General features: G+C 39.7%; 1 protein-coding gene across 8 annotated transcripts in view; it reads right to left on the minus strand.

Annotated features, from left to right (window-relative positions):
* agap1 (ArfGAP with GTPase domain, ankyrin repeat and PH domain 1) overlaps nt 1-25,235 on the minus strand; it is a 228,738-nt gene that overhangs the window by 181,653 nt on the left and 21,850 nt on the right. For 5 of the 8 annotated variants that reach the window (XM_078165884.1, XM_078165883.1, XM_078165881.1 and 2 more), the window contains exon 1: nt 4,573-5,927. The exons of the other annotated variants lie outside the window; for them this stretch is intronic. In XM_078165884.1, coding sequence (XP_078022010.1) covers nt 4,573-5,782 — 1,210 coding nt within the window. In that variant the 5' untranslated portion in view covers nt 5,783-5,927. Of the gene's footprint in view, nt 1-4,572; nt 5,928-25,235 lie in introns of those variants that run through there. 8 annotated transcript variants of the gene reach the window in all.

Genomic DNA, 25,235 nt, shown 5'->3' on the forward strand with positions numbered 1-25,235 from the left:
GACAAACAGCAGCGTCCGACCTGCTGCCGCTGCGACCAAACATCACCCTGCTGTCCAAAACAAACACACACTCAGTGATCCACCCTCCCCCACAGAGTCAAACACACACACACTCTGAGAGACTACACACCACCTCAGCTACATAGTTAAAGGCTGTGGGCCCCAACCTGAGGTCTGGGACCCACAGAGGGCCTCGAGCTGAGGGCTGAGTAGACTGCTTCAAGTTAAGGGGTTTACAAGTAAACTTTGTTTCATCTTAAGAGGTTGTTTCATTTTATGGGGTCACCAGTCAACTTAACGTCTTTTAAAGGGGTCCTTTTAAGGGGTGACAAGTAGGTTTTGCTTTGATGAAGGGGTCACCAGTCGACTTTGCTTCATTTAAAGGGTCAGAAGTCAACTTTGAGTAGTTTTAAGGGGTCACAAGTAGACTCTCATGACCCCTTAAGGCATCATTAGTAGACTTTGTGTTCATTTTTTAGGGGTTTACGAGTAAACCTTGCTACAAATTTAAGGGGATTTAAGGGGTAATGAGTCAACTTTTCTTAATTTTAGGGGTCTACAAGTAAACTTTGCTTCATTTTAAGGGCTCATAATTCAACTCTGCTTAGTTTTAAGGGTCCAAGAGTAGACTTTCCCTCATTTTAAGGAGTTTATGAGTAGAGTTTGATTGATTTTAATGGTAACACATAGCCTTTGCTACATTTAAAGGGAACATTAGCAGAAGGAAGGAAGGAAGGAAGGAAGGAAAAAGTCAAAAATTGACTTTGATTTATTTTAAGGGATTTACAAGTCGAGTTTGATTGTTTTAGGGAGTCAAAAACAGACTGTTTAATTCAAAGAGGACATTAGTAGACTCTGCCTCATTTTAAGAGGTCCCAAAAACACTTTGCCTCATTTAAGGGGTCACAAACAGACTTTGCCTCAGTTTAAGGGGTGACAAACAGACTTTGCCTCAGTTTAAGGGGTCACAAACAGACTTAGCCTCAGTTTAAGGGGTGACAAACAGACTTTGCCTCAGTTTAAGGGGTCACAAACACACTGTGCCTCAGTTTAGAGGTGACAAACAGATTTAGCCTCAGTTTAAGGGGTCACAAACACACTGTGTCTCAGTTTAAGGGGTGACAAACACACTTAGCCTAAGTTTAAGGGGTCACAAACAGACTTAGCCTCAGTTTAGAGGCGACAAACAGATTTAGCCTCAGTTTAAGGGGTGACAAACAGACTTAGCCTCAGTTTAAGGGGTCACAAAAACACTTTGCCTCATTTAAGGGGTCACAAACAGACTTAGCCTCAGTTTAAGGGGTCACAAACACACTTTGCCTCAGTTTAAGGGGTCACAAACACACTTTGCCTCAGTTTAGAGGCGACAAACAGATTTAGCCTCAGTTTAAGGGGTCACAAACACACTGTGTCTCAGTTTAAGGGGTGACAAACACACTTAGCCTAAGTTTAAGGGTTCACAAACAGACTTTGCCTCAGTTTAGAAGTGACAAACAGATTTAGCCTCAGTTTAAGGGGTCACAAACACACTGTGCCTCAGTTTAAGGGGTCACAAACAGACTTTGCCTCAGTTTAAGGGGTCACAAAAACACTTTGCCTCATTTAAGGGGTGACAAACAGATTTAGCCTCAGTTTAAGGGGTCACAAACACACTTTGCCTCAGTTTAAGGGGTCACAAACACACTTTGCCTCAGTTTAGAGGAGACAAACAGATTTTGCCTCAGTTTAAGGGGTCACAAACACACTGTGCCTCAGTTTAAGGGGTCACAAACACACTGTGCCTCAGTTTAAGGGGTCACAAACAGACTTTGCCTCAGTTTAAGGGGTCACAAAAACACTTTGCCTCATTTAAGGGGTGACAAACAGATTTAGCCTCAGTTTAAGGGGTCACAAACACACTTTGCCTCAGTTTAAGGGGTCACAAACACACTTTGCCTCAGTTTAGAGGAGACAAACAGATTTAGCCTCAGTTTAAGGGGTCACAAACACACTGTGCCTCAGTTTAAGGGGTGACAAACACACTTAGCCTCAGTTTAAGGGGTCACAAACAGACTTAGCCTCAGTTTAAGGGGTCACAAACACACTGTGCCTCAGTTTAAGGGGTCACAAACAGATTTAGCCTCAGTTTAAGGGGTCACAAACACACTGTGCCTCAGTTTAAGGGGTCACAAACACACTGTGCCTCAGTTTAAGGGGTGACAAACACACTTAGCCTCAGTTTAAGGGGTCACAAACACACTGTGCCTCAGTTTAAGGGGTCACAAACAGATTTAGCCTCAGTTTAAGGGGTCACAAACAGACTGTGCCTCAGTTTAAGGGGTCACAAACAGATTTAGCCTCAGTTTAAGGGGTCACAAACAGATTTAGCCTCAGTTTAAGGGGTCACAAGCACACTGTGCCTCAGTTTAAGGGGTGACAAACACACTGTGCCTCAGTTTAAGGGGTCACAAACAGATTTAGCCTCAGTTTAAGGGGTCACAAACACACTGTGCCTCAGTTTAAGGGGTGACAAACACACTTAGCCTCAGTTTAAGGGGTCACAAACACACTGTGCCTCAGTTTAAGGGGTCACAAACAGACTGTGCCTCAGTTTAAGGGGTCACAAACAGATTTAGCCTCAGTTTAAGGGGTCACAAACACACTGTGCCTCAGTTTAAGGGGTGACAAACAGACTTAGCCTCAGTTTAAGGGGTCACAAACACACTGTGCCTCAGTTTAAGGGGTCACAAACAGACTTTGCCTCAGTTTAAGGGGTCACAAACACACTTTGCCTCAGTTTAAGGGGTCACAAACACACTTTGCCTCAGTTTAAGGGGTCACAAACACACTTTGCCTCAGTTTAAGGGGTCACAAACAGACTTTGCCTCAGTTTAAGGGGTCACAAACACACTGTGCCTCAGTTTAAGGGGTGACAAACACACTTTGCCTCAGTTTAAGGGGTCACAAACAGACTTTGCCTCAGTTTAAGGGGTCACAAACACACTGTGCCTCAGTTTAAGGGGTCACAAACACACTGTGCCTCAGTTTAAGGGGTCACAAACAGACTTTGCCTCAGTTTAAGGGGTCACAAACACACTGTGCCTCAGTTTAAGGGGTCACAAACACACTTTGCCTCAGTTTAAGGGGTCACAAACAGACTTTGCCTCAGTTTAAGGGGTCACAAACACACTGTGCCTCAGTTTAAGGGGTCACAAACACACTGTGCCTCAGTTTAAGGGGTGACAAACACACTGTGCCTCAGTTTAAGGGGTCACAAACAGACTTTGCCTCAGTTTAAGGGGTCACAAACAGACTTAGCCTCAGTTTAAGGGGTCACAAACACACTGTGCCTCAGTTTAAGGGGTGACAAACACACTGTGCCTCAGTTTAAGGGGTCACAAACAGATTTAGCCTCAGTTTAAGGGGTCACAAACAGACTGTGCCTCAGTTTAAGGGGTCACAAACAGATTTAGCCTCAGTTTAAGGGGTCACAAACAGATTTAGCCTCAGTTTAAGGGGTCACAAGCACACTGTGCCTCAGTTTAAGGGGTGACAAACACACTGTGCCTCAGTTTAAGGGGTCACAAACAGATTTAGCCTCAGTTTAAGGGGTCACAAACACACTGTGCCTCAGTTTAAGGGGTGACAAACACACTTAGCCTCAGTTTAAGGGGTCACAAACACACTGTGCCTCAGTTTAAGGGGTGACAAACACACTGTGCCTCAGTTTAAGGGGTCACAAACAGATTTAGCCTCAGTTTAAGGGGTCACAAACACACTGTGCCTCAGTTTAAGGGGTGACAAACACACTTAGCCTCAGTTTAAGGGGTCACAAACACACTGTGCCTCAGTTTAAGGGGTCACAAACACACTTTGCCTCAGTTTAAGGGGTCACAAACAGACTTTGCCTCAGTTTAAGGGGTCACAAACACACTGTGCCTCAGTTTAAGGGGTCACAAACACACTGTGCCTCAGTTTAAGGGGTGACAAACACACTGTGCCTCAGTTTAAGGGGTCACAAACAGACTTTGCCTCAGTTTAAGGGGTCACAAACAGACTTAGCCTCAGTTTAAGGGGTCACAAACACACTTTGCCTCAGTTTAAGGGGTCACAAACAGACTTTGCCTCAGTTTAAGGGGTCACAAACACACTGTGCCTCAGTTTAAGGGGTCACAAACACACTTTGCCTCAGTTTAAGGGGTCACAAACAGACTTTGCCTCAGTTTAAGGGGTCACAAACACACTGTGCCTCAGTTTAAGGGGTCACAAACACACTTTGCCTCAGTTTAAGGGGTCACAAACACACTTTGCCTCAGTTTAAGGGGTCACAAACAGACTTAGCCTCAGTTTAAGGGGTCATAAACAGACTTTTTCTCAGTTTAAGGGGTCACAAACACACTTTGCCTCAGTTTAGGGGCGACAAACACACTTAGCCTCAGATTAAGGGGTCTACGGCTGCCTCAGACCCAGACCTTCACTCTCTGTGAATGAACTCCACCTTCGCAGGTGTAGAATCACAACAAGCCTCCACACGTCGACCTGCAGGTCACGTGACACCTGACAGTCAGTGTGATGTCAGACAGGTGTCGTTACCTTCAGTGCTTCCTCCGTTCATGCTCTCCGTGCTGGACTGGGACAGCGCGGCCCTCTTGCTCCGCCGCAGGGACCGGTTGGTGCTGGGGCTGCCCACCGGGGTGGAGGTAGACGCTCCGTCCCTCCTGGAGAAGATCCCACTGAAGAAGCGCACCAGACGCCTCTCACTAGAGCGCCCTCCCCCTCCCCTCAGCAGGAAGCCCCCTCCTGACGCGTCCTTCTCGGCCGCCAGTCGCACCAGGTCGCTGTTGTCGAGCGTCCTGTTCTTGTTGCCTCGCGCCCTCTCCCAGCGGCTCAGCTCTGACATGGAGTCCGTCTTGTTCAGGACGGCGCCGACCTCCAGGGTCCTGCTCTTCTGCCTGGTGGGGTCCAGGCGGGGGGCTGGGGGCTCAACAGCGGCCTGTGCATCCTTCTCGCCACCGTCCGGCGTGGCGTCGCGGCCGATGCAGCCAGAGCTGCTGTGGTGTTTGTCTTTGGACAGCGCCCTCAGACGCAGCAGCTCGCCGCCGCTCCAGTGTCTGAAGCTGAAGCTGCGGCGCAGCAGGCCGGGCGGGCGCTTCAGAGGGGGGGTCTCCGGGGACGCAGCTTTGGCTGTTTTCCCGTTGCTTTTGGAGTGCGACATTTTCCCCTCAGGGTTCAGAGGCGAGTCGGAGCTCCTCTCCTCGAAGCTCTTCGCCTTCAGGAGCCTCTTCTTCTTCTTCTCCTCCACGCCGCCGTTCTCCACACTGGCGTCTGTTTGTGGAGCTTCAGTGCGAACATCCTCTTTAAGTCTCTGTGAATCCTCCGCTTCCTGCTGCTCCCCTCCCGGACTTGGCATGTTCTCCGCCACCGGGCTGGCGGCCTTCTCCTTCAGCTCCTTCTGCAGGTGGAGCTTCCTGGCGAGCTTCAGCCGCCCCAGCTCCAGCTGACCCGTGCTGAACGTCCTGAAGTTCCTCATGTAGCCGTGAGACGAGGAGAAGTCTTCAGACTCGTCCTCCACCTCCTTCAGCTGCTCCAGCAGGCCGCTGCGCTGGATCTCCACCGAGCCCTCCCGCCTGAAAGCGCCCACCTTTGGGTTCTCCGCCCGCCTGGGGCCCGACCCCTCATCATCATCATCATCATCATCTAAACTCTCCCTCTTCACCAAGGTGAGGGAGATCCGGTAGACGGTTTTCCTCTGCGGCGTTCCCCTCTCCATCCTGTCAGTGCAGCTGCTGTCCAGCAGGTACATCCCTGAGGTCCAGCTGCTCTGAGGACGTTTGGGTTAAAATCCACACAACTTCTCTAAACGTGTTGAGAGTAAAATCGCTCCGGGGCAATAACCGACTCTCCCTTCATCCAGATGTGCACACAGCGCAGGAAATACATTCCGCCTTCATCCCAGCGGAATTCAAACTGGCAACAAACGCAACAACCAGGCGCGTCCTCCGCCGGCCGCTCTTCCCCCGGGCTCTCTGTCCGGAACACCGCGGCGACCCTCTTCTATCCGGGCAGAGGAAGTCCTGCCAGCTCTGGATCCTGCTCCGGTACCATTCCCAAACAAACACATAAATAAATGTTATCCTACCGCCGCGTCCCGGACCGTGCCACCAGTGCGTCGGCTCCCATTGTGTGCGCACATCCCCCGCAGCGTAGCGCTGAGCAGCGCGCAGAGGATCCAGATCCAGCAGAGCTGCTTCACCTCAGCCCGGCTCTTATTGTGCTCCTAATGATCCTGGGTTCAGACCCGGAGACTCGGAGCCGAACCTCCTCTGCTCCAGCTGTAGCCCTGACACAGACACAAGGCTCAGTAGCCGCGGTGCCGCTGCCTCCTCCGCCTGCACTCTGAACACACTCCGCTCCACACACACACACACACACACACACACACACACACACACACACACACACACACACACACACACACACACAGACCGGCCACAACAGAGGGGAGGGGAGGAAACACGGAGCGGATCCTGCACACACTGGAGCGGAGCGCTGCTGATGTGCTGCACCACAGACAGACATTACTAATCAATGAATCCATTATGTCATCACTTACTGCCACACACACACACACACACACACACTCTGAGATGTAACTCATATGTAAACACAAACTTCAATCAGCCTGTATCTCTGTCATTACACACATTATATCACCCAGTTAACTCTTTATCTTTAATATTATTATGATTTTATTACTAATTCTATTCATTCTCTAGTTTAATTCAAACTTTAATATTTTAATGTTTCATTACATTTTTTTATTTGAATACCAATTATTATTATTTTATTATATTTATTATTATTCACTTTTTATTTGAATTCAAATTTTACCATTATCATCATAATTTTATACATTATTTTATTACAATTTTTTTTTTTACTTTTTTAAATATAACATTTATTATTATTAGTAGTAGTAGTATTTCAACTTTTAAAATAAAAAATAAAACAAACATTTTTTTTACAAAACTGTTCTTTTTAAACTGATTTTTTTTCCCAAAACAATTTTTTTTTACAAAACTGATTTTATTTCATTTATTTTTTACAAACGGATTTTTTTTTTTTTACAAAACTGATTTTTTTTGTTTTTACAAAACTGATTTTTTATTTATTTTTTTGCACAACTGATTTTATTTTATTTTTTTTTAACAAAACTGTTTTTTTACAAAACAGATTTTTTTTTACAAAACTGATTTTCATTTTATTTATTTTTACAAACTGATTTTTTTTTTTTTACAAACTGACTTTTTTTTTTTAACAAACTTTTGTTTTTTACAAAACTGTTTTTTTTTTTTTAAACTTTCATTTCTTTTTTTAACCAAACTGATATTTTAACAGTAAATGTACAGACAGTCCTTAAAAACAAAGGTTGAATAAAATCAATATAATTATTTAGTATACTCGTCAGGTCGTTGGTATTAAAACTAACAGGTAACGTACTGTGTGAACTTACTTATCTACAATCCTGAATAAAAAACAATCTAAACTCAGCTCAGTTTCACTCCTGTCCATCTTATCCAATATGTAATATAATTTTATTGACTGTAAAGTGGTTTTGTTATTATTGTTATTATTTATTGTTTGTCACTGTGTTCCTCATCTCGTTGACTTTATTACTGTGTTGTTATTTCCTCTTCCTCTCAGTGTTTATAGTTCAGTCAGCAGGACACCAGCAGCAGCAGCAGCAGCAGAGGAAGAAGAAGTCCAGTTCATGTTTTCCAGTCTGCACTGGTTTCCATAAACAGGGTGGAGTCTGGTCTCCCTGCTCTCTGTCTGTCAGGAGCTTTAAAGGCAGCCATGGAGCCTCACACCGGGACACACTGGGACACACTGGGACACACTGGGACCAGGTCTGCAGCGGGACACTGAGTCCTGACGCTGGACTTGATCTCATGTGGAGACATGTAGTGATCCTCTGAGGGCTGAAGGATCAGGACTCTCTGAGTGCAGGTAAGATTGATCTCAAACTGTCCCTGAACACATCACAGCTCAGCTTTACTTTGAAAGACCTCAGGTCCACCATGACTTCCTGTTCACTGGGCAGCACTTGCTCAGTACCTGACGCACACATGATGGATCTGAAGCTCTGATAGAACTGCAGCATTTATTTATTTCCATCACACGTGACATCCTCGGCCCTTCGCTCCACGCTGGCCCTGCTGAGTGATGTATGTGACATCATCAGGCGCCCACAGAGTCGTCACGGCGGCAACTTTTAAATATTCAGGTGGAGGAAGGAGCTGCTGCATCTCTGTGATCAAATCCATATTTACAGTCAAAGCCTGAGTGAAACTCTGCGCTTTCTTTCATCTGAAGGGGCTCCTCACTCTCACAGGAGGAGGAGGAGGAGGAGGGGAGATTAACTCCTCCTCACCCAAACCTCCACCTCCACCTCCACCCAAGAACAAAAAAACTGGGCTTCTGACGCCTTCTGGATTATTACTAGGATTAATCAAGATTAGAGCTGCAGCAGCCGCCGGCAACTTTCTCCTTTCACCTCCTCTCACACACACACACACACACACACACACACACACACACTGTACATTTAATTTACTCCCACCCCTCTCTCCCCCATCTTTCTGCTCCTGTGTGCATGTTCAGGGACGTTGTTTCTGACATCAAACGCACCTTAAAAAGCCTCCACCTGACACATGAAAGAAGACAAAGTGTGTGACGCTCCCACAGCTGTGTGTGTGTGTGTGTGTGTGTGTGTGTGGATATAAAGCAGCTTTGTGTTCAGATGAGAGTGGGAGCATCACTCAGTGGTGCTGGTGGGAATATGAAACATGGAAATGGTGATTTACAGCTGTAACAACACGACATCAAACGCAGCTCTGAAGCCGTTCACACGCTCAACGTCAGCCGGTCGGAGCTGTGTGATGATGATGATGATGATGATGATGAGTGTGATACTGCAGCTACTCAACATCTTCATCATGACATGTAATGAAGAGGAGAGATGGCGCCTCCCTTACAAAACATGTACAGTACCTCCCAGAACAACCCAGCTAACCAGAGCGGGTTAAACTGGTTCAGGTTTATAGAAACATCCCTGTGTTTCCTGTCGGGATAGTGCCACAAAAACTGCAACATTTTCTGCCCAGATAGTGCCACAAAACGTGCCACGATTCCTTCCCAGAAGGTGCCACAAAATGGGCCACGATTCCTTCCCAGAAGGTGCCACAAAACGGGCCACGATTCCTTCCCGGAAGGTGCCACAAAACGGGCCACGATTCTTTCCCGGAAGGTGCCACAAAACGGGCCACGATTCCTTCCCGGAAGGTGCCACAAAACGGGCCACGATTCTTTCCCGGAAGGTGCCACAAAACGGGCCACGATTCCTTCCCGGAAGGTGCCACAGAACGTGCCAGAATTCCTTCCCGGAAGGTGCCACAGAACGTGCCAGAATTCCTTCCCGGAAGGTGCCACAAAACATGCCACGATTCCTTCCCGGAAGGTGCCACAAAACGTGCCACGATTCCTTCCCGGAAGGTGCCACAAAACATGCCACGATTCCTTCCCAGAAGGTGCCACAGAACGTGCCAGAATTCCTTCCTGGATAGTGCCACAAAACATACCACGATTCTTTCCCGGAAGGTACCACAAAACGGGCCACGATTCCTTCCCGGAAGGTGCCACAGAACGTGCCAGAATTCCTTCCTGGATAGTGCCACAAAACGTGCCACGAGTCATGCCCTGATAGTGCCACAAAAGGTGCCACGATTCCTTCTCGGAAGGTGCCACAAAACGTGCCAGAATTCCTTCCCGGATAGTGCCACAAAACGTGCCATGAGTCATGCCCTGATAGTGCCACAAAATGCGCCACAATTCCATCCCAGAAGGTGCCACAAAACGTGCCAGAATTCCTTCCCGGATAGTGCCACAAAACGTGCCACGAGTCATGCCCTGATAGTGCCACAAAATGCGCCACAATTCCATCCCAGAAGGTGCCACAAAACGTGCCAGAATTCCTTCCCGGATAGTGCCACAAAACATGTTATGATTCCTGCCCTGATAGTGCCACAAAATGCGCCACGATTCCTTCCCGGATAGTGCCACAAAACGTGCCAGAATTCCTTCCCGGATAGTGCCACAAAACGTGCCACGATCCCTACCTGACTAGTGCCACACAAAGTGCCACATTTCCTGCTGGCATAGTGCCACAGAAAGTGTCTACTTTCCTTTTGGGATGGTGCTACAAAAAAAGTGCCATGTCCCTGCTATGATGGTGCCACAGAAAGTGTCCCTACCAGGATGATGCCACAAAAATGTTCCTGCCATGATGATGCCACATAAATGCCACAAAATGCCATGTTCCTGCCACAAAAATGTCATGATGATGCCACAAAAATGCCATGTTCCTGCCATATTCCTGCCAGGATGATGCCAGAATGATGCCACAAAAGTGCCATGTCCCTGCCATGAAATCTGCTTCAATTAGCCCAGTTTGAAGTGAGGAGGAGGAGGAGGAGGAGGAGCTTCATCATAAAGAACGAAGGAAACACCACAGGAGTTAAACCTGCAGAGCTTCATGTGCAGGCTGATGTATATTAATACTGTTCAGGTCTTTACCCATAATTCATAGCACACAGTAAGTGAACACATTTCCTTTGTCCTCAGTGGCTGAAGGTTTCCTGGAAGTCGACGCCGCCGCTGTCATTTTGTTTGGGATTGATTGAGATGGAAGGTGCAGCTGTGAGATAACGCCTGAGGACAGTTTGTCCACACGTCCTCCGTGAGATGAGATCTGAGATCAGACGAGGTGGAGGAAGGTGTCTGTCTCTGTAAGCTGAAACCATTTCCCTCAGTGGACACATCTGACTCACTTTATCTTCACACATAAGACACAGTAAGTCATGAAGACAATAAAGCCTCCACACACTGTGTGTGATTTATCCTGGCTGAAATATGAGCAGAGGAAATCTCTGCTAGCTGCTAGGCTAATTTATACAATGTAAAATGCCATAGGCTTGTGCTAATAACGTTAGCATGTTGTATTGTTTAGTATCAGACAGTTGTTTTGTCGGTGAACCTTGTGAGCTGTGGAAGGCGCCGGCCACAGACACCAGGACGAATCATAGAGTTTGATCCAGAGTGAGGAGAATGGAGCCAGTGCTTTAATCTGTCCACAGGGTCTCTGGAGACACTCAGGCTCTTATCAGGGCTGCAGCTGCACAGCTATCACACTATATAAAATATCCTGATTTAACAGACTGAGTAGATCCAAATATGGAGGATGAATAATGACAAAAAATTCCAAGTCCAAGTAAATGCTGAAATCAATGACTACAGAAATATTCAATAAATAAATGTTACTTAAAAAATTAATAAATTGCTAAATAAATACAGACAAATAAAATAACAAATAAATAAGTAAATAAATAAATACAAAGATAACTCAAATGTATGAATTAAAATCTAATTAAATTTAGTAAAATTAAATTGAATTAAAAAAATTCAATAATAATAAAGTAAGAAAATATTTGAAAATAAAACTAAAAATTGGAAAAACATTTCATACAAATTAACTAAATCAAAAAACAATACAAAAAATATTTATCAAAAATAAAATTGAATTGAATTAAATAAAAATGAAATGAAAATTACAAAAATTGACATAATTATGAAATAAAACAATAATACAGTAAATTTCAATTAAAAAGCTAAATTTAAATATCAATATATTTTAAAATAACAATCGTAGAAAACATTAAATAAAATGAAAAATTAAGTTAATTAAAAAACAAAATACAAATAATCATGAATTAAAATTGAATTTATTAAAATTAATAAAATCGAGCTAATAATAAATTAAATAAAATAAATTTCAATTAGAATCCTGAATACAAATAAAAGATATATTTCACAATACAATTAACAACTGTGGAAACTCTTATATAAGATCACACACACACACTTAGTACACAACAAGTTACACACAAGGTGCCACTGTGACAACACACACACACACACACACACACACACACACCTCGTCTTCCTCCTCCTGCAGGAGTGTTTTTTTTTTCTGCATCAAAGAGCGAGAGAGCGGCAAGAGGTACGGCTCCCTCCACCTCTCTCTCTCTCACACACACACACACACACACACACACACACACCGCCTCCTTCACTCCCTGGAGACGGGGAAAATGGGTCAGTTAGCAGAGGAAGGAGGAGGAGGAGGGGAGCAGCAGGAGGACCCCCGCTGACAGGAGGAGGCTCGTACACACACACGTACGCAGAGCAGAGGATTCTGGGAATGTATGCGTGCACACACACACACACACACACACACACACACACACACATCACGGTTTCCTTCAGGCTAACAGGCTAATGCTAAGCTAACACATCTACAACATCCAGACTGAGCATGTGTCCAGAGGTCAAAGGTCAACGACCCCAAACACAGCACATATACAGGAGACACAATCAGCCAATCACGCGGTCAGGTCACCGATGACATCACAGTAAAGGCATGTCTGTTCTTACCTGTGATGACGAGCAGCGGCGTCCGACAGGTGAGCGACAGCGGGACATGAGGAGAGAAGAAGAAGAAGAAGAAGACAGGAGCCAATCAGAACGGGTTTAGACTCTGCTCATCATAAAACATTCTACGGCAACTCGGGAGGGACAAACAACCACAGCAGATGAGGAGACAGAGGAGAAAGCTACCCCGCCCCAACCTATGCTCCAGACGCTGGTCTGTTGCCATGGCGACCAGCTGGGGGGGGGGGGGGGGGGGGGGGGGTACACGGCTGACTAGGCGCTTGATAAATGAGACTGAGCATGTGCAGACCGATCCATCAGTCTGCTGCAGAGGAAGGGTTGGTCAACTGAGCAACTTACAGAGCAACGTGCATCACCTCTGCACAGGAGGGTTGTTATTTATTAGTAAATTATTTGGTGAATTAAGACGAAATAAAATCAAAATGAAATAAATAATACAGTAAAATAAAAAAAGTTAAATATAAATGATTTTAAAATAAAATAAAAATTGTAGACAAAACAACACAACAAAATACATACAAAAATAAATTAGAATATATTATATATGAATAAAAAATAAATTAAAATGAAAAAAAAAAATAAAATTCAAGGAAGCTAAATACAAAAATATATTTTTTAAAAAAAGAACAACTGAAGAAAATATTGAATAAAATAAAAATTATGAAAATGAAAAAACACATAATGAAATAAAATGTAATACAGTAAAACTGAATAAATATAAAATAAATCAAAGATTTTAAATTTCTACAGTAGAAGAAATATAATAATAAAAATTAAAATAATAATAAAGTATAATTAAATTGGAAGATAAAAATCAAAAAGGATCTGAATATAAAATAAAAAAATGTTGAAAACATTAAACAAAATAGCAATATGAGAATAAAAACAAGAACTAATTACAAATTACATACAAATTGAAAAATAAATTAAAATAAAAACTGTGGTCATAATAAACTAAAATAATAATGAGGTAAAATTCAAGTAGAAAGCTGAAGACAAAAATAAATATTTAAAAATAAAGTATTTAAAATAAAAATAAAAATAAGTACATTTAAAAACTAAATACAAAATAATTAATTAAAATGTAATAAACTAAAATTGAATAAATAATAATGAAGTGAAATTTACCTAAAAATATTTTAAAATAAAAATAACAATCATAGTAAAATAAAATAAAGTTAACAATGAGTATGACTGAAGCTGACTCTTCTTTTGTGTCTCCGACAGTCTCTGCAGCACAGATGGAGGTCACACACACACACACACACACACAGAGCTGTTGTATTTAATCCCTGGCTACAATAGGAACCAGATGCTCAGCTGCAGACGGAGCTGTGCACAAACTCTGATTGGTCCAAAACCAGGAAGTGCAGAGGCAGGGGGTTGGTCCATGTTGGCTTAATGCTCTGTTCACAGGTCCCCAAAACATTTATAAATCATGAGTCGGGGTCAAAAATCAGACGGGAAGGAAAAGACTTAAAAGATCAACAGTGAGACGATTAATTTAAAAAATATATATATACAAAAATAACTTGAATTTAAAATGTATTTAAAAATACAATGTAAAATGTAAAAAATACTTTACACAAAAGATTACATGAGGATGAATTAATTAATTAAATAAACCATTTAAATCTGCCTGTGCTCACTTAAAAAATAAAATAAATTTAACAAAAAAATAATTCAAATGTGAACAAAATAAAGTTAAAATAAATCTTAAAAAATATATATATATATATATATATATATATATATATATATATATGTATAAATTCTCAAAGTAAAAGTTTAAAAAAAATGGTTAATCTGATTTAATAAATAAAATAATGAAATTATAAAATTAATAAAAATGAAATTATATGAAAAAAATAAAAAATTATATGAAAAAAACACAAAATGAAATTAAAAAAATGAATAGACTCGAGAAAAAAATAAAACTTTAAAATACATAAAATTTTAAATAAACCATTTAACAGTAAAAAGTACTTAATATATCAAAATAAAAACTGAATTCAAAAATAAGTGAAGAAAAATAATATTAAAAAATATAGTGAAATTAACAATTATTCTAAAAGTAAAAATTGTAGTTAAACAATAAAAAATAAAACAAATTAACAGACAAAATTAAATTTTTAAACACATTATACATTAATAAAAAATATTTAAAACTTGATTTTATTATAAAATGTAGAATAAAATAGAAATGAAAAATTGTAGTTAAAATAACACAAAATAAAGAAAAAACAATTGAATAACTTACACTAAAAAGTAAATAAAAATAAAACATGAAAATAAGAATTGTAAAATAATAAAGGTAATAATAATAAATTAATAAATGATAAAGCAAAATTAAATTAAAAAAATATATTTAGTAATGTAAGATATTAGTTATTTTAAAATAAAAATAAAATAGGATTAATAACAAAAAATAGTTAATAATAAACATGTCAATAATAAAGTAAATTTAATTTAAAAACATAACTAAAAATTAAATACAACAAATGATTTGAAAATAATAAAAGTTGTAAAAAAAATCAAACTGAAAAAAAATGTTAAAATAAAATATTAAATGAAAATTAGTAAATTTAAAGAATTAAATAAAATGAAAATGTACAACTTTACATAATCAATACTGAAACACACACACACACACACACACACACACACACACAGAATTCCCAGCATTCCTCCCATTCCCGAAACATCACAGCTGCCTGCTGCCCCCTGCTGGTGAACATCCAGCACTGCACCACACACACACACACACACACACACACACACGTTAGGCTGCACATTAAAAACTGCAGCGCTGCATCACTGTTGACACAATCAGACAGCCTGTTGTCATGGTAACAACCATCACTTCCTTAAAACAAGGCCGACAGGAGAAGAAGAAGAGGAAGAGGAGGCAACAATGACTCATCAACTGTTTTCTTATTTAATGTTCTCATTATTATTTGTCATTAATCTGCCACAGTGTGAGACTTTATTTTATTTTATCTTAGTTTTCTGATCAAACATTTGGTAAACTAACTGTATATCTTTCTTTTTTTTATTAAATTTTCATCTTTTTCAGTTTTATTTTTATTTTACTTTGCTTTTTATTTTGAATTATTTTATTTTTATTTTTTATCTGAAAATAATTTTTAATCTTTTATTATATTAGTTTTAGTTAATTTTCTATTTAACTTTACCTTTGTCATTTATTGATTTATTTACTGCTTATTTCCTTTTCTCATTATTATTATTATCATCGTCATCATCATCATCATCATCATTATTATTATTATTATTATTATTATTAGTATTAGTATTTTTTACTACAATTTCTATATTTGAGAACTTTTTAATTTTATTTTCATTCAGATTTTAGTTTTACTCTACTTTTTATTTCATTTGTTTGTAATTTTTTTACTTTATTATGTCCCTGTTCATTTTCTATAGTGTCTTCTATGTTGCGAAAGTTTTTATTATTATCTTTATAATTTTTATTTCTACTTTAAAATAACTTGGATATTATTGGTTATATTTTATTCAATTTTACTTTATTTATTTATTATTTCACTTTTTCTTTAAATCTAATTATTTTTCATTTAATATTATTTTAACTACAGTTTTCATTTTTAAATATTTTTTTATTTTATTTTTTAAATTCAGTTTTTGGTTTTATTTTACTTTTTATTTGATATTATTTTTCACTACAATTTTATATTTTTATTTTCAGTAAAGCAATAGAACGGATATCTTCAATACAAGTTTTTATTTAAAATATTTTTTTAAAAAAAATCTTATTTTCAAATATGTTTTTATTTGAATTTTTGTATTTTTTTTAAAATCTAATTTTACAGTGTTTTTTCATTCTCTCGTTTTATTTTATTTGACCAGATATTAAATAACAAATACTTTTCCTTGTTATATTTATTAGTGAACACAAGCAGGTACTTATCATTTCTGAATAATTGATTATTTAACATTCTTTTACTTTATTATTATTTTGCTTTCATTTATTATTTTACTTTTTTATTTTGAAATAAATATTTGTATTTTAATATGTATTTTTTTTATTCATTTATTCATCTCGATGTATTTTTTTAAATTTTATTTTTAATTTTAAATGAATTTTAAATTATTATTTTTGTATATTCTTTAATTAACTATTTTCTTTATTATTAATATTACTATTTATTTTTTTTAATAAGCTCATTTGAATCATTAATTCCATCTGAAATGTGTGTGAATGAAACAAAGGTCTGTGACATCATGGTCACGTACGGCCCCTGAGGATCAGGATAAAGCAGCAAACCACAGCTCAGCTCTTTTATTCAAACGTCTGCGGCCACACAAACGTCCAGACGACAGAGACCAGCGAGTGAGCGTGAGGAGAATGTGAGGCGACAGCCGTGACCCCAAACAGCCCCAACACTCAGCTGTGAGGACAGAGCCTGAAATCTGATGTGAAGGACGAGACGCGGCGAGGCTTTAATGTGCCTGCAGAGGGCGCCACCGCCGCTGACATCACAAGATCAGACTATATGTTTGAATGCAGCACAGCAGGAAGCTGCAGGGGGCGCTGTGTTCACACAATAACCTCAGCTGGGATTCACTGGGTCACATTCCTCCACTGGTTAATATTTTAACACCTCTGTGTGTGTGTGTGTGTGTGTGTGTGTGTGTGTGTGTGTGTGTCATGGCATAAAAAGGTCACAGGATTAAGACAATTCCTACATCTCCCACAATGTCTTTCAACAAACCAAAAAAGAGTATGACATCATCCTGTAGGCCAAATAACATGCTACCTTTATCCATGCATTAAATCTTTACATTTCCAGATTTGTGTGTGCTGAATGAGGTCACAGGTTCAAGACCTGGACACTTGCCACATCCTACATCTCCCAGAATGCCTTTCAACAACCTAACGAAGAGAGTGTCCTGGTGATGACATCATCCTGTAGGCCAAACTGGATGCCACCTTTATTTATGTGTTAAATAAGCAGATTTTCAAAGGAGGTTTCCAACTGGATTTTGCGTGTGCAGATTGTGTGCTATGATATAAAAAGGTCACAGGTTCAAGACCTGGACACTTGTCACTTCCTACATCTCCCAGAATGCCTTTCAACAACCCCAAGAAGAGTATGCCCTGGTGATGACATCATCCCGTAGGCCAAACCAACACTACTTCACCTCAATGAATGTGTTAAATCAGCAGATTTCTGATGGAGGTTTTGAACTGGACTCTGCATTGATTCATAAAACAGGTTCTGTCACAGTGCAACGCTCGTAACATCCTCAGGTTTTGCCCAACAACATAACAGCCAACAATCAGTGACCCAACACCACCTGTTGCATCATCACATTTTAAAGTGTTAGTTTCCTTTAAATCAGCAGCTGTGATCTCAAACAATAAAACAATCAGTGTGAAACATGACGAGCTGCTGAAACAGGAGGCAGGACAAGGCTTGTTCTGCACAGACTGAATCACAAGTGACTGACTGAGGAGAGCGAGAGAGAGAGAGAGAGAGACTACAAAATATGAACACACACACACACACACACACACACACACACACACACAGCAGAGCCCACAGGAATAAATGCAAATGCAGAGAGACAGATACAGAATCACAGTAACAGCCGTGAGCCAAACACACACACGTTTACGACATCTGAAAGTCTCTGAAACACACACTCCAACATGAAAGGGCAAACTATCTCTCACACACACACACACACACACACACACACACACACACACACACACAGAAAGAATAAAGATCCACCAAAGGCTTCTGTCTGATTCAGCTCAGCAGGTGATCGACTGACTGATTGATCAGTTATTGGTTAAGCGACACAACAACCAATCAAACACCTGAAGTGGTGGAAGACGACGGGCTCGACCCAGAACCCTCTGGAGGGATTAAATATCTAATCTAGTTTGGGAACGTGTCAGGATCCCCGAGGAGAGGAGGAGCTGCTGCTGCAGACGCCACAACTTCACCGCAGAAAACAGACAGAATTAATAAACAGGACGGTTTTTGCATTTGTTTGTACAAATTTTATTTGAATTAAATCAAATTTGACTTTTTGGAAATGTGGATAAAAAATAAAGAAACAATTTGGAGGAAAAAATTATAATTCCAGAAGAATAAAGTTGAAATTTTGAGGAAAAAGTTGTAATTTAGTACCAAACTTTTTTTTTTAAAATGTCATACTACTTCAAGAAAAAAGTGATAACACATGAATATACTCATTAAGTTAAGAAAAACTTGTAATATTATGAGAAAAAATGTCATAAAATCAAGTGAAAATAATCTCTCAGGAAAATGTCATTATATGAAAACATTCGTAAAGTTACAAAAGAAAAAAAAGTCAGAATATTATGTAAATAAATGCGCAAATCTACAAGAGAAGAAAGGACGTAATATGTGAACAAACCCGTGGGTTTACGAGGAAAAAAGTTGTAGGACTATGGAAATAAACTTGTATTTATGAAATAAAATGTCATCACGTAAAAATACAAAATTTAACTATGAAAAAGCCATGCTATCATAAATTTGTAAAGTTACGAAAGAAAAAAAGCTGTAATTTCATGTGAATAAATGCACAGATTTACAAGAAGTCATATAATGTGAATAATTTTGTACATTTACGAAAAAAAGTTGCAATATATGAATTACAAGAGTAGAAAGGACGTTATATGTGAACAAACTTGTGAGTTTACGAGAAAAATAGTTGTAGTAGTATGTAAATAAACTTTATGAGAAAATGTCATCATGTAAAAATACAAAATTTATTTGTAAAGTTACAAGAGAAAAAAACTCATAATGTGAATAATTTTGTACATTTACTATCACATATATAATATCACGTACAAATACTCTCAAAATGTATCTAGGAAAAAGTCATGTTATGATCATTAATCTGTAAAGTTACGAAAGAAAAAAGATGTAATTTCATGTGGATAAATGCACAGATTTACAAAAAGTCATATAATGTGAATAATTTTGTACATTTACGAAAAAAAGTCGTAATAATATATGAAAAGACTTGAATTTACAAGAAAAAAGTTATATTATGTGAAATTAGTCGCATGACGTTACAATTAAATTATGAAATTATTTTACAGATTTGTAAAGTTGCAAGAGAAAAAAAGTCATATAATGTGAATAATTTTGTACTTTTACGAAAAAAAAGTTGCAATATATGAAAACACTTGAATCTGAGTTTACGAGAAAAATAGTTGTACTATGGAAATAAACTTGTAAATTTATGAGAGAAAAAAATGCCATAATATCACGTACAAAGAAAAGACTTGAATTTACAAGAAAAAAGTTATATAATGTGAAATAATTCGCATGATGTTACAATTAAATTATGAAATTATTTTATAGATTCGTAAAGCCACAAGAGAAAATTTTTTTACATGAAAAATGTCATATAATGTGAATAAATTAGTAAAGTTACGTGGGGAAAAAAAGGTGTAATAAAAATAATCTCCTAATTTTATGAGACAAAAGTAATAATATTATAATAAATTCGTAAAGTTACAAGAAATAAAATCATGAATAAACGCATTAAATTTACAAGAGAAGACAAGTCGTAATATGTGAACACACTTGTATGTTTACGTGAAGAAAAAATTACAGTATTGAATGAATTAGCTCAAATTACGAGAAAAAAATCTAATATGTTAAAATAATCCCGTACTGTTTCAAGGAAAGTCGTAAGATGCGAATACATTTGAAAATGTCGTAATATGTGAACGAGAAAAAGTTCTGAACATAATCATAATGACACAACTCCTTTAATTATTGTGACTTTATTCCCATTAAACTACGACTTTATTCTTTATTATTACTTTGTTTTTCTCAGTTTTTCGTCTGTCCATTTCGTCCTGTGTTGCCCAAGCGTCTGGGCCTGGTATATTATGGGATGTTGTCTGGTCTCTGCCTCTCTGTTCTAAAGGACAGAAGAAGAAAGAGATGTTTCCCTGGCTGCTCAGCGTCCCTTAAATAGCTCCACAGCACAGCAGAGAAGAATCGAGGCTCTGTGTTAGCCGACATGTTCAGGGCACTGATCCAATTGGCTGCTGTCTGACAGGGTCAAAGGTCAGCGGAGACGTCTGTGAGTCAGGACAGAGGCTGATGGATGTTTGTGTCATAAACATGTGGCTCAAGTAAAGAAGCATGTTTTATTTCATATGACGACAGGTGTCAGTGTCACAGCTGAGTGAAGCTAATGCTAATGCTAACACTGCACGTACTGTCTCTGATGCTTTTATTGTGAAGGAGTCACAGGAAGCAACACAATCTGCTCTCCTTGTCTCCTCTACTCCTTCTCTCCTCTCCTCTTTCCCCCCTTGTATCATTTGCCCCTCTCTCCTTCTCTTCTCCTCCTCTCCCCTCTTCCTTCTCTCTTTGTCTCCTCTCCTCCTTTCCTCTCCTTGTTTGCTCTCTTCTACTTCTTCTCTCCTCCTCTCCTTGTCTCATGTCTCCCTCTCCTCTTGTGTCCTGTTATCATTCTCACTTTGTCTCCTGTCCCCTCTTCTCCTTCTCCTCCTTCTCCCCTTGTCTCCTCATCCTCTCCTTTCCTTCTCCTCCTTCTCTCCTTGTCTCCTCTTCTCATTTTCTCCTCCTTCTCTCCTTGTCACCTCTCCCCCTTCTTTCCTTCTCCTCCTTCTCTCCTTGTCTCCTCTCCCCCTTCTTTCCTCTCCTCCTTCTCTCCTTGTCACCTCTCCTCATTCTCTCCTCCTTCTCTCCTTGTCACCTCTCCTCCTCCTTTCCTCTCCTCCTTCTCTCCTTGTCTCCTCTCTCCCCTCCTCTCCTCCTTCTCTCCTTGTCACCTCTCCTCCTCCTTTCCTCTCCTCCTTCTCTCCTTGTCTCCTCTCTCCCCTCCTCTCTTCCTTCTCTCCTTGTCTCCTCTCTCCCCTCCTCCTTCTCTCCTTGTCACCTCTCCTCATTCTTTCCTCTCCTCGATCTACCCTTGTCTCCTCTCCCTCTCCTCTCCTCCTTGTCACCTCTCCTCCTTCTTTCCTCTCCTCTTTCTCTCCTTGTCACCTCTCCTCCTCCTTTCCTCTCCTCCTTCTCTCCTTGTCTCCTCTCTCCCCTCCTCCTCACCTTTCCTCATTCTTTCCTCTCCTCGTTCTACCCTTGTCTCCTCTCCCCCTCCTCTCCTCCTTCTCTCCTTGTCATCCTCTCCTCCTCCTTTCCTCTCCTCCTTCTCTCCTTGTCTCCTCTCTCCCCTCCTCCTTCTCTCCTTGTCACCTCTCCTCATTCTTTCCTCTCCTCGTTCTACCCTTGTCTCCTCTCCCCCCTCCTCCTCCTCCTTCTCTCCTTGTCACCTCTCCTCTCTCCCCTCCTCTCTTCCTTCTCTCCTTGTCTCCTCTCTCCCCTCCTCCTTCTCTCCTTGTCACCTCTACTCATTCTTTCCTCTCCTCGTTCTACCCTTGTCTCCTCTCCCTCTCCTCTCCTCCTTGTCACCTCTCCTCCTTCTTTCCTCTCCTCTTTCTCTCCTTGTCACCTCTCCTCCTCCTTTCCTCTCCTCCTTCTCTCCTTGTCTCCTCTCTCCCCTCCTCCTTCTCTCCTTGTCACCTTTCCTCATTCTTTTCTCTCCTCGTTCTCTACCCTTGTCTCCTCTCCCCCTCCTCTCCTCCTTCTCTCCTTGTCACCTCTCCTCCTCCTTTTCCTCCTCCTTCTCTCCTTGTCTCCTCTCTCCCCTCCTCCTTCTCTCCTTGTCACCTCTCCTCATTCTTTCCTCTCCTCGTTCTACCTTGTCTCCTCTCCCCCTCCTCTCCTCCTTGTCACCTCTCTCTCTCTCTCCCTGTCACCTCTCCATCACCTCTCCTTCTCCCGCTCCTCATTCTCTCCTTGTTTCCTCTCCCCCTCCTCTCTTTCTCCCCTCCCTCCTCCTCTCCTTCTCCCCTCCTCATTCTCTCCTTGTTTCCTCTCCCCCTCCTCTCCTTCTCCCTCCTCCTTTTCTCCTTGTCACCTCTCCTCATTCTTTCTCTCTCCTCCTTCTCTCCTTGTCTCCTCTCAGAGAAGATGGAGGAGGAGACGTGACTTAGGGACAAGCAGAGGAAAAGAAGGAAGGAAAGGAAATGAGGAGGAGGAGGAGGAGGAGAGATGATCCTGCGGCCATGCCTCCAACAGCAAAGCATTGTGGGAACAAAATAAGAGCGTGTGTGGGAAGCCCCAAATTCCTCACATTCATTTATACAGAGAGAGGAGAGGAGAGGAGGGAGAAGAGGAGAGGAGAGGAGAGAGGAGAGGAGAGGAGAGGAGAGGAGGGAGAGAGGAGAGGAGAGGAGAGGAGAGGAGAGGAGAGGAGAGGAGAGGAGGGAGAGAGGAGAGGAGAGGAGAGGAGAGGAGAGGAGGGAGAGAGGAGAGGAGAGGAGAGAGGAGAGGATGGGAGAGAGGAGAGGAGAGGAGAGAGGAGAGGAGAGGAGAAAAAGAAACTAGGAGATGAAAGGAGGACAAGGAGGAGAAGAGGACAAAAGCAGAGAGGAAACAAGGAGAGACAACAAGGAGCAAAGGGAAGCCAGGAGATGAAAGGAGATATGGAGAGGAGAAGAGGAAACCAGGGTAGGAGAGGAGACAAGGAGACAAGTAGACAAGGACAGGGAGACAAAAAGACAAGGAACAAAGACGAGAGGAAACGAGGAGAAGAAATTAGAAAGCCAGGAGGAGACAAGAAGAGGAGACAAGGAAACAAGGAGAAGAGAGGAGGAAACCAGGAGCAGAGGATCAAGGAAAGGAAACAAGAAAGCAAGGAGAGGAAAAGAGACAAGGATAGGAGATGACATGGGAGGAGAGGAAACTCGTAGGAGACAAGCAGAGGAGAGGAAAGAACACAAGAGGAGATGAAGCAAGGAGAGGAGACAAGGAAACCAGAGGAGGAAAGGAGTCAAGGGAGAGGACCTCCAGGGGCCCTGACCCCGGGGCCCTGCGCTGCGACTGCAGCTGAGGCAGATTAATAATCCCTGATTTAAAATGAAGAGATTACTGAGGAGGGAGCGGCAGACATGTTGTCCTGAGGGTGATACTCTGCTCGCCACGCAGCAGCAGCGGCGTCACCAAACCTCACTGTCAACATCACATATGTAACTTCATTAAGATGTTAAGGCTCCGTGACCACAAACACGCCAACAACACGCTTCACACAGAGACACTCGTTATTCATCTGTAACTCTGTGAGGACATGTGTAAAATAATAACCACTGTGAGTGAGTTTATGGAGGACAGGGCTCATGGGAGATGTAGTCCAGACTGACATGATGAGCTGGAGTTTAAAATGTCTAACTAATTATTATATTTATTTAACATATTTCTAACAGATGTATTTACAGCACAGGAACATCTTATGGTCTGTGTAATGTTTGATTACATATGACATAATATTCTGGGGTCAGCTGTTATAATCAATGGTGTCACATCACTCTGACACACTTTACTGAACTGTACACTCTGCTTGAGTTCCTCTTTTTATTTGTTGTTTTATTTTCATTTCTACCTTATCTTTATTTCATTTTATTTCTCATTTCATTTTGTTTTTATTTGTATTCATTATATTTCTTATTTTATTTTTATTTTTATCAATTTTATTTCTCATTTCATTTTGTTTTTATTTGTATTCATCATATTTCTTATTTTATTGTTTTTATTTTTATCAATTTTATTTCTTATTTTATTTCTTTTTTTGCATTTCATTTTTTATTTTATTTTCATTAATTTTACTTCTCATTTATTTTGTCTTTATTTTTATTAATTTTACTTGTTGTTTTATTTTATTTTTATTTTTATTCATTTTATTTCTTATTTTATTTTATTTTATTTATTTCCTTTCTCATTTTATTTTGTTTTTATTTATTCTTATATTTATTAATTTTATTTATTTTATTTCATTTTTATTTTTTGCATCTTATTTTTTTATTTTCATTCATTTAATTTTTTATTATATTTTGTTTTTGTTTTTATTCATTTAATTTCTTATTTACTACTACTCTTTTTATTATTATTTTTTTCTTTTTCTTCATTTTATTTTTATTATTTTCTTTCTTATTTCATTTTATTCATTTTCTTTGTCATTTTCTTTTGTTTTTTTATTCATTTTATTTTTATTCATTTTATTTCTTATTTTATTTTGTTTTTGTTTTTATTAATTTTATTTCTATTTTATTTCATTTTAATTAATTCTATTTCTTATTTTGTTTCTTATTTTAATTTTATTCATCTTCTTTCACATTTTCTTTTGGGTTTTTTTAATTCTTTTTTATTAATTTTATTTATCTATTTCATTTTTATTTTTTGCATTTAATTTATTCTTTATTTTCATTAATTTTATTTATTATTTAATTTTTATTTATTTTATTTTTATCCATTTTTTATTTAATTTTATTTCATTTTTATTATTTTTTCATACATTTCTAATCATCTATTTATAGATATTTCTATCATCTTTGCTTATTTCTGTCAGCTGAATGTCCCCTCTGGATATCACTGAAGCCTTCTGATCTTATCTTATATGTCAATATGTCACAAAAACATGCGAATCGAAAAAAAATGTTGAGACAATAAATAAAAAAATGTCAAAAAATTAAAACTGCATCATAGATGAGTCTCTACGTTATCCTTTGACTAAGTGATGAGTAATGAGAATGGTTTGCATTATAAAATAAGTGTCAGATACTTTTG

Source organism: Epinephelus lanceolatus, chromosome 24 (genome assembly GCF_041903045.1).
Source record: "Epinephelus lanceolatus isolate andai-2023 chromosome 24, ASM4190304v1, whole genome shotgun sequence".
Classification (NCBI taxonomy): Eukaryota; Metazoa; Chordata; class Actinopteri; order Perciformes; family Serranidae; genus Epinephelus; species Epinephelus lanceolatus.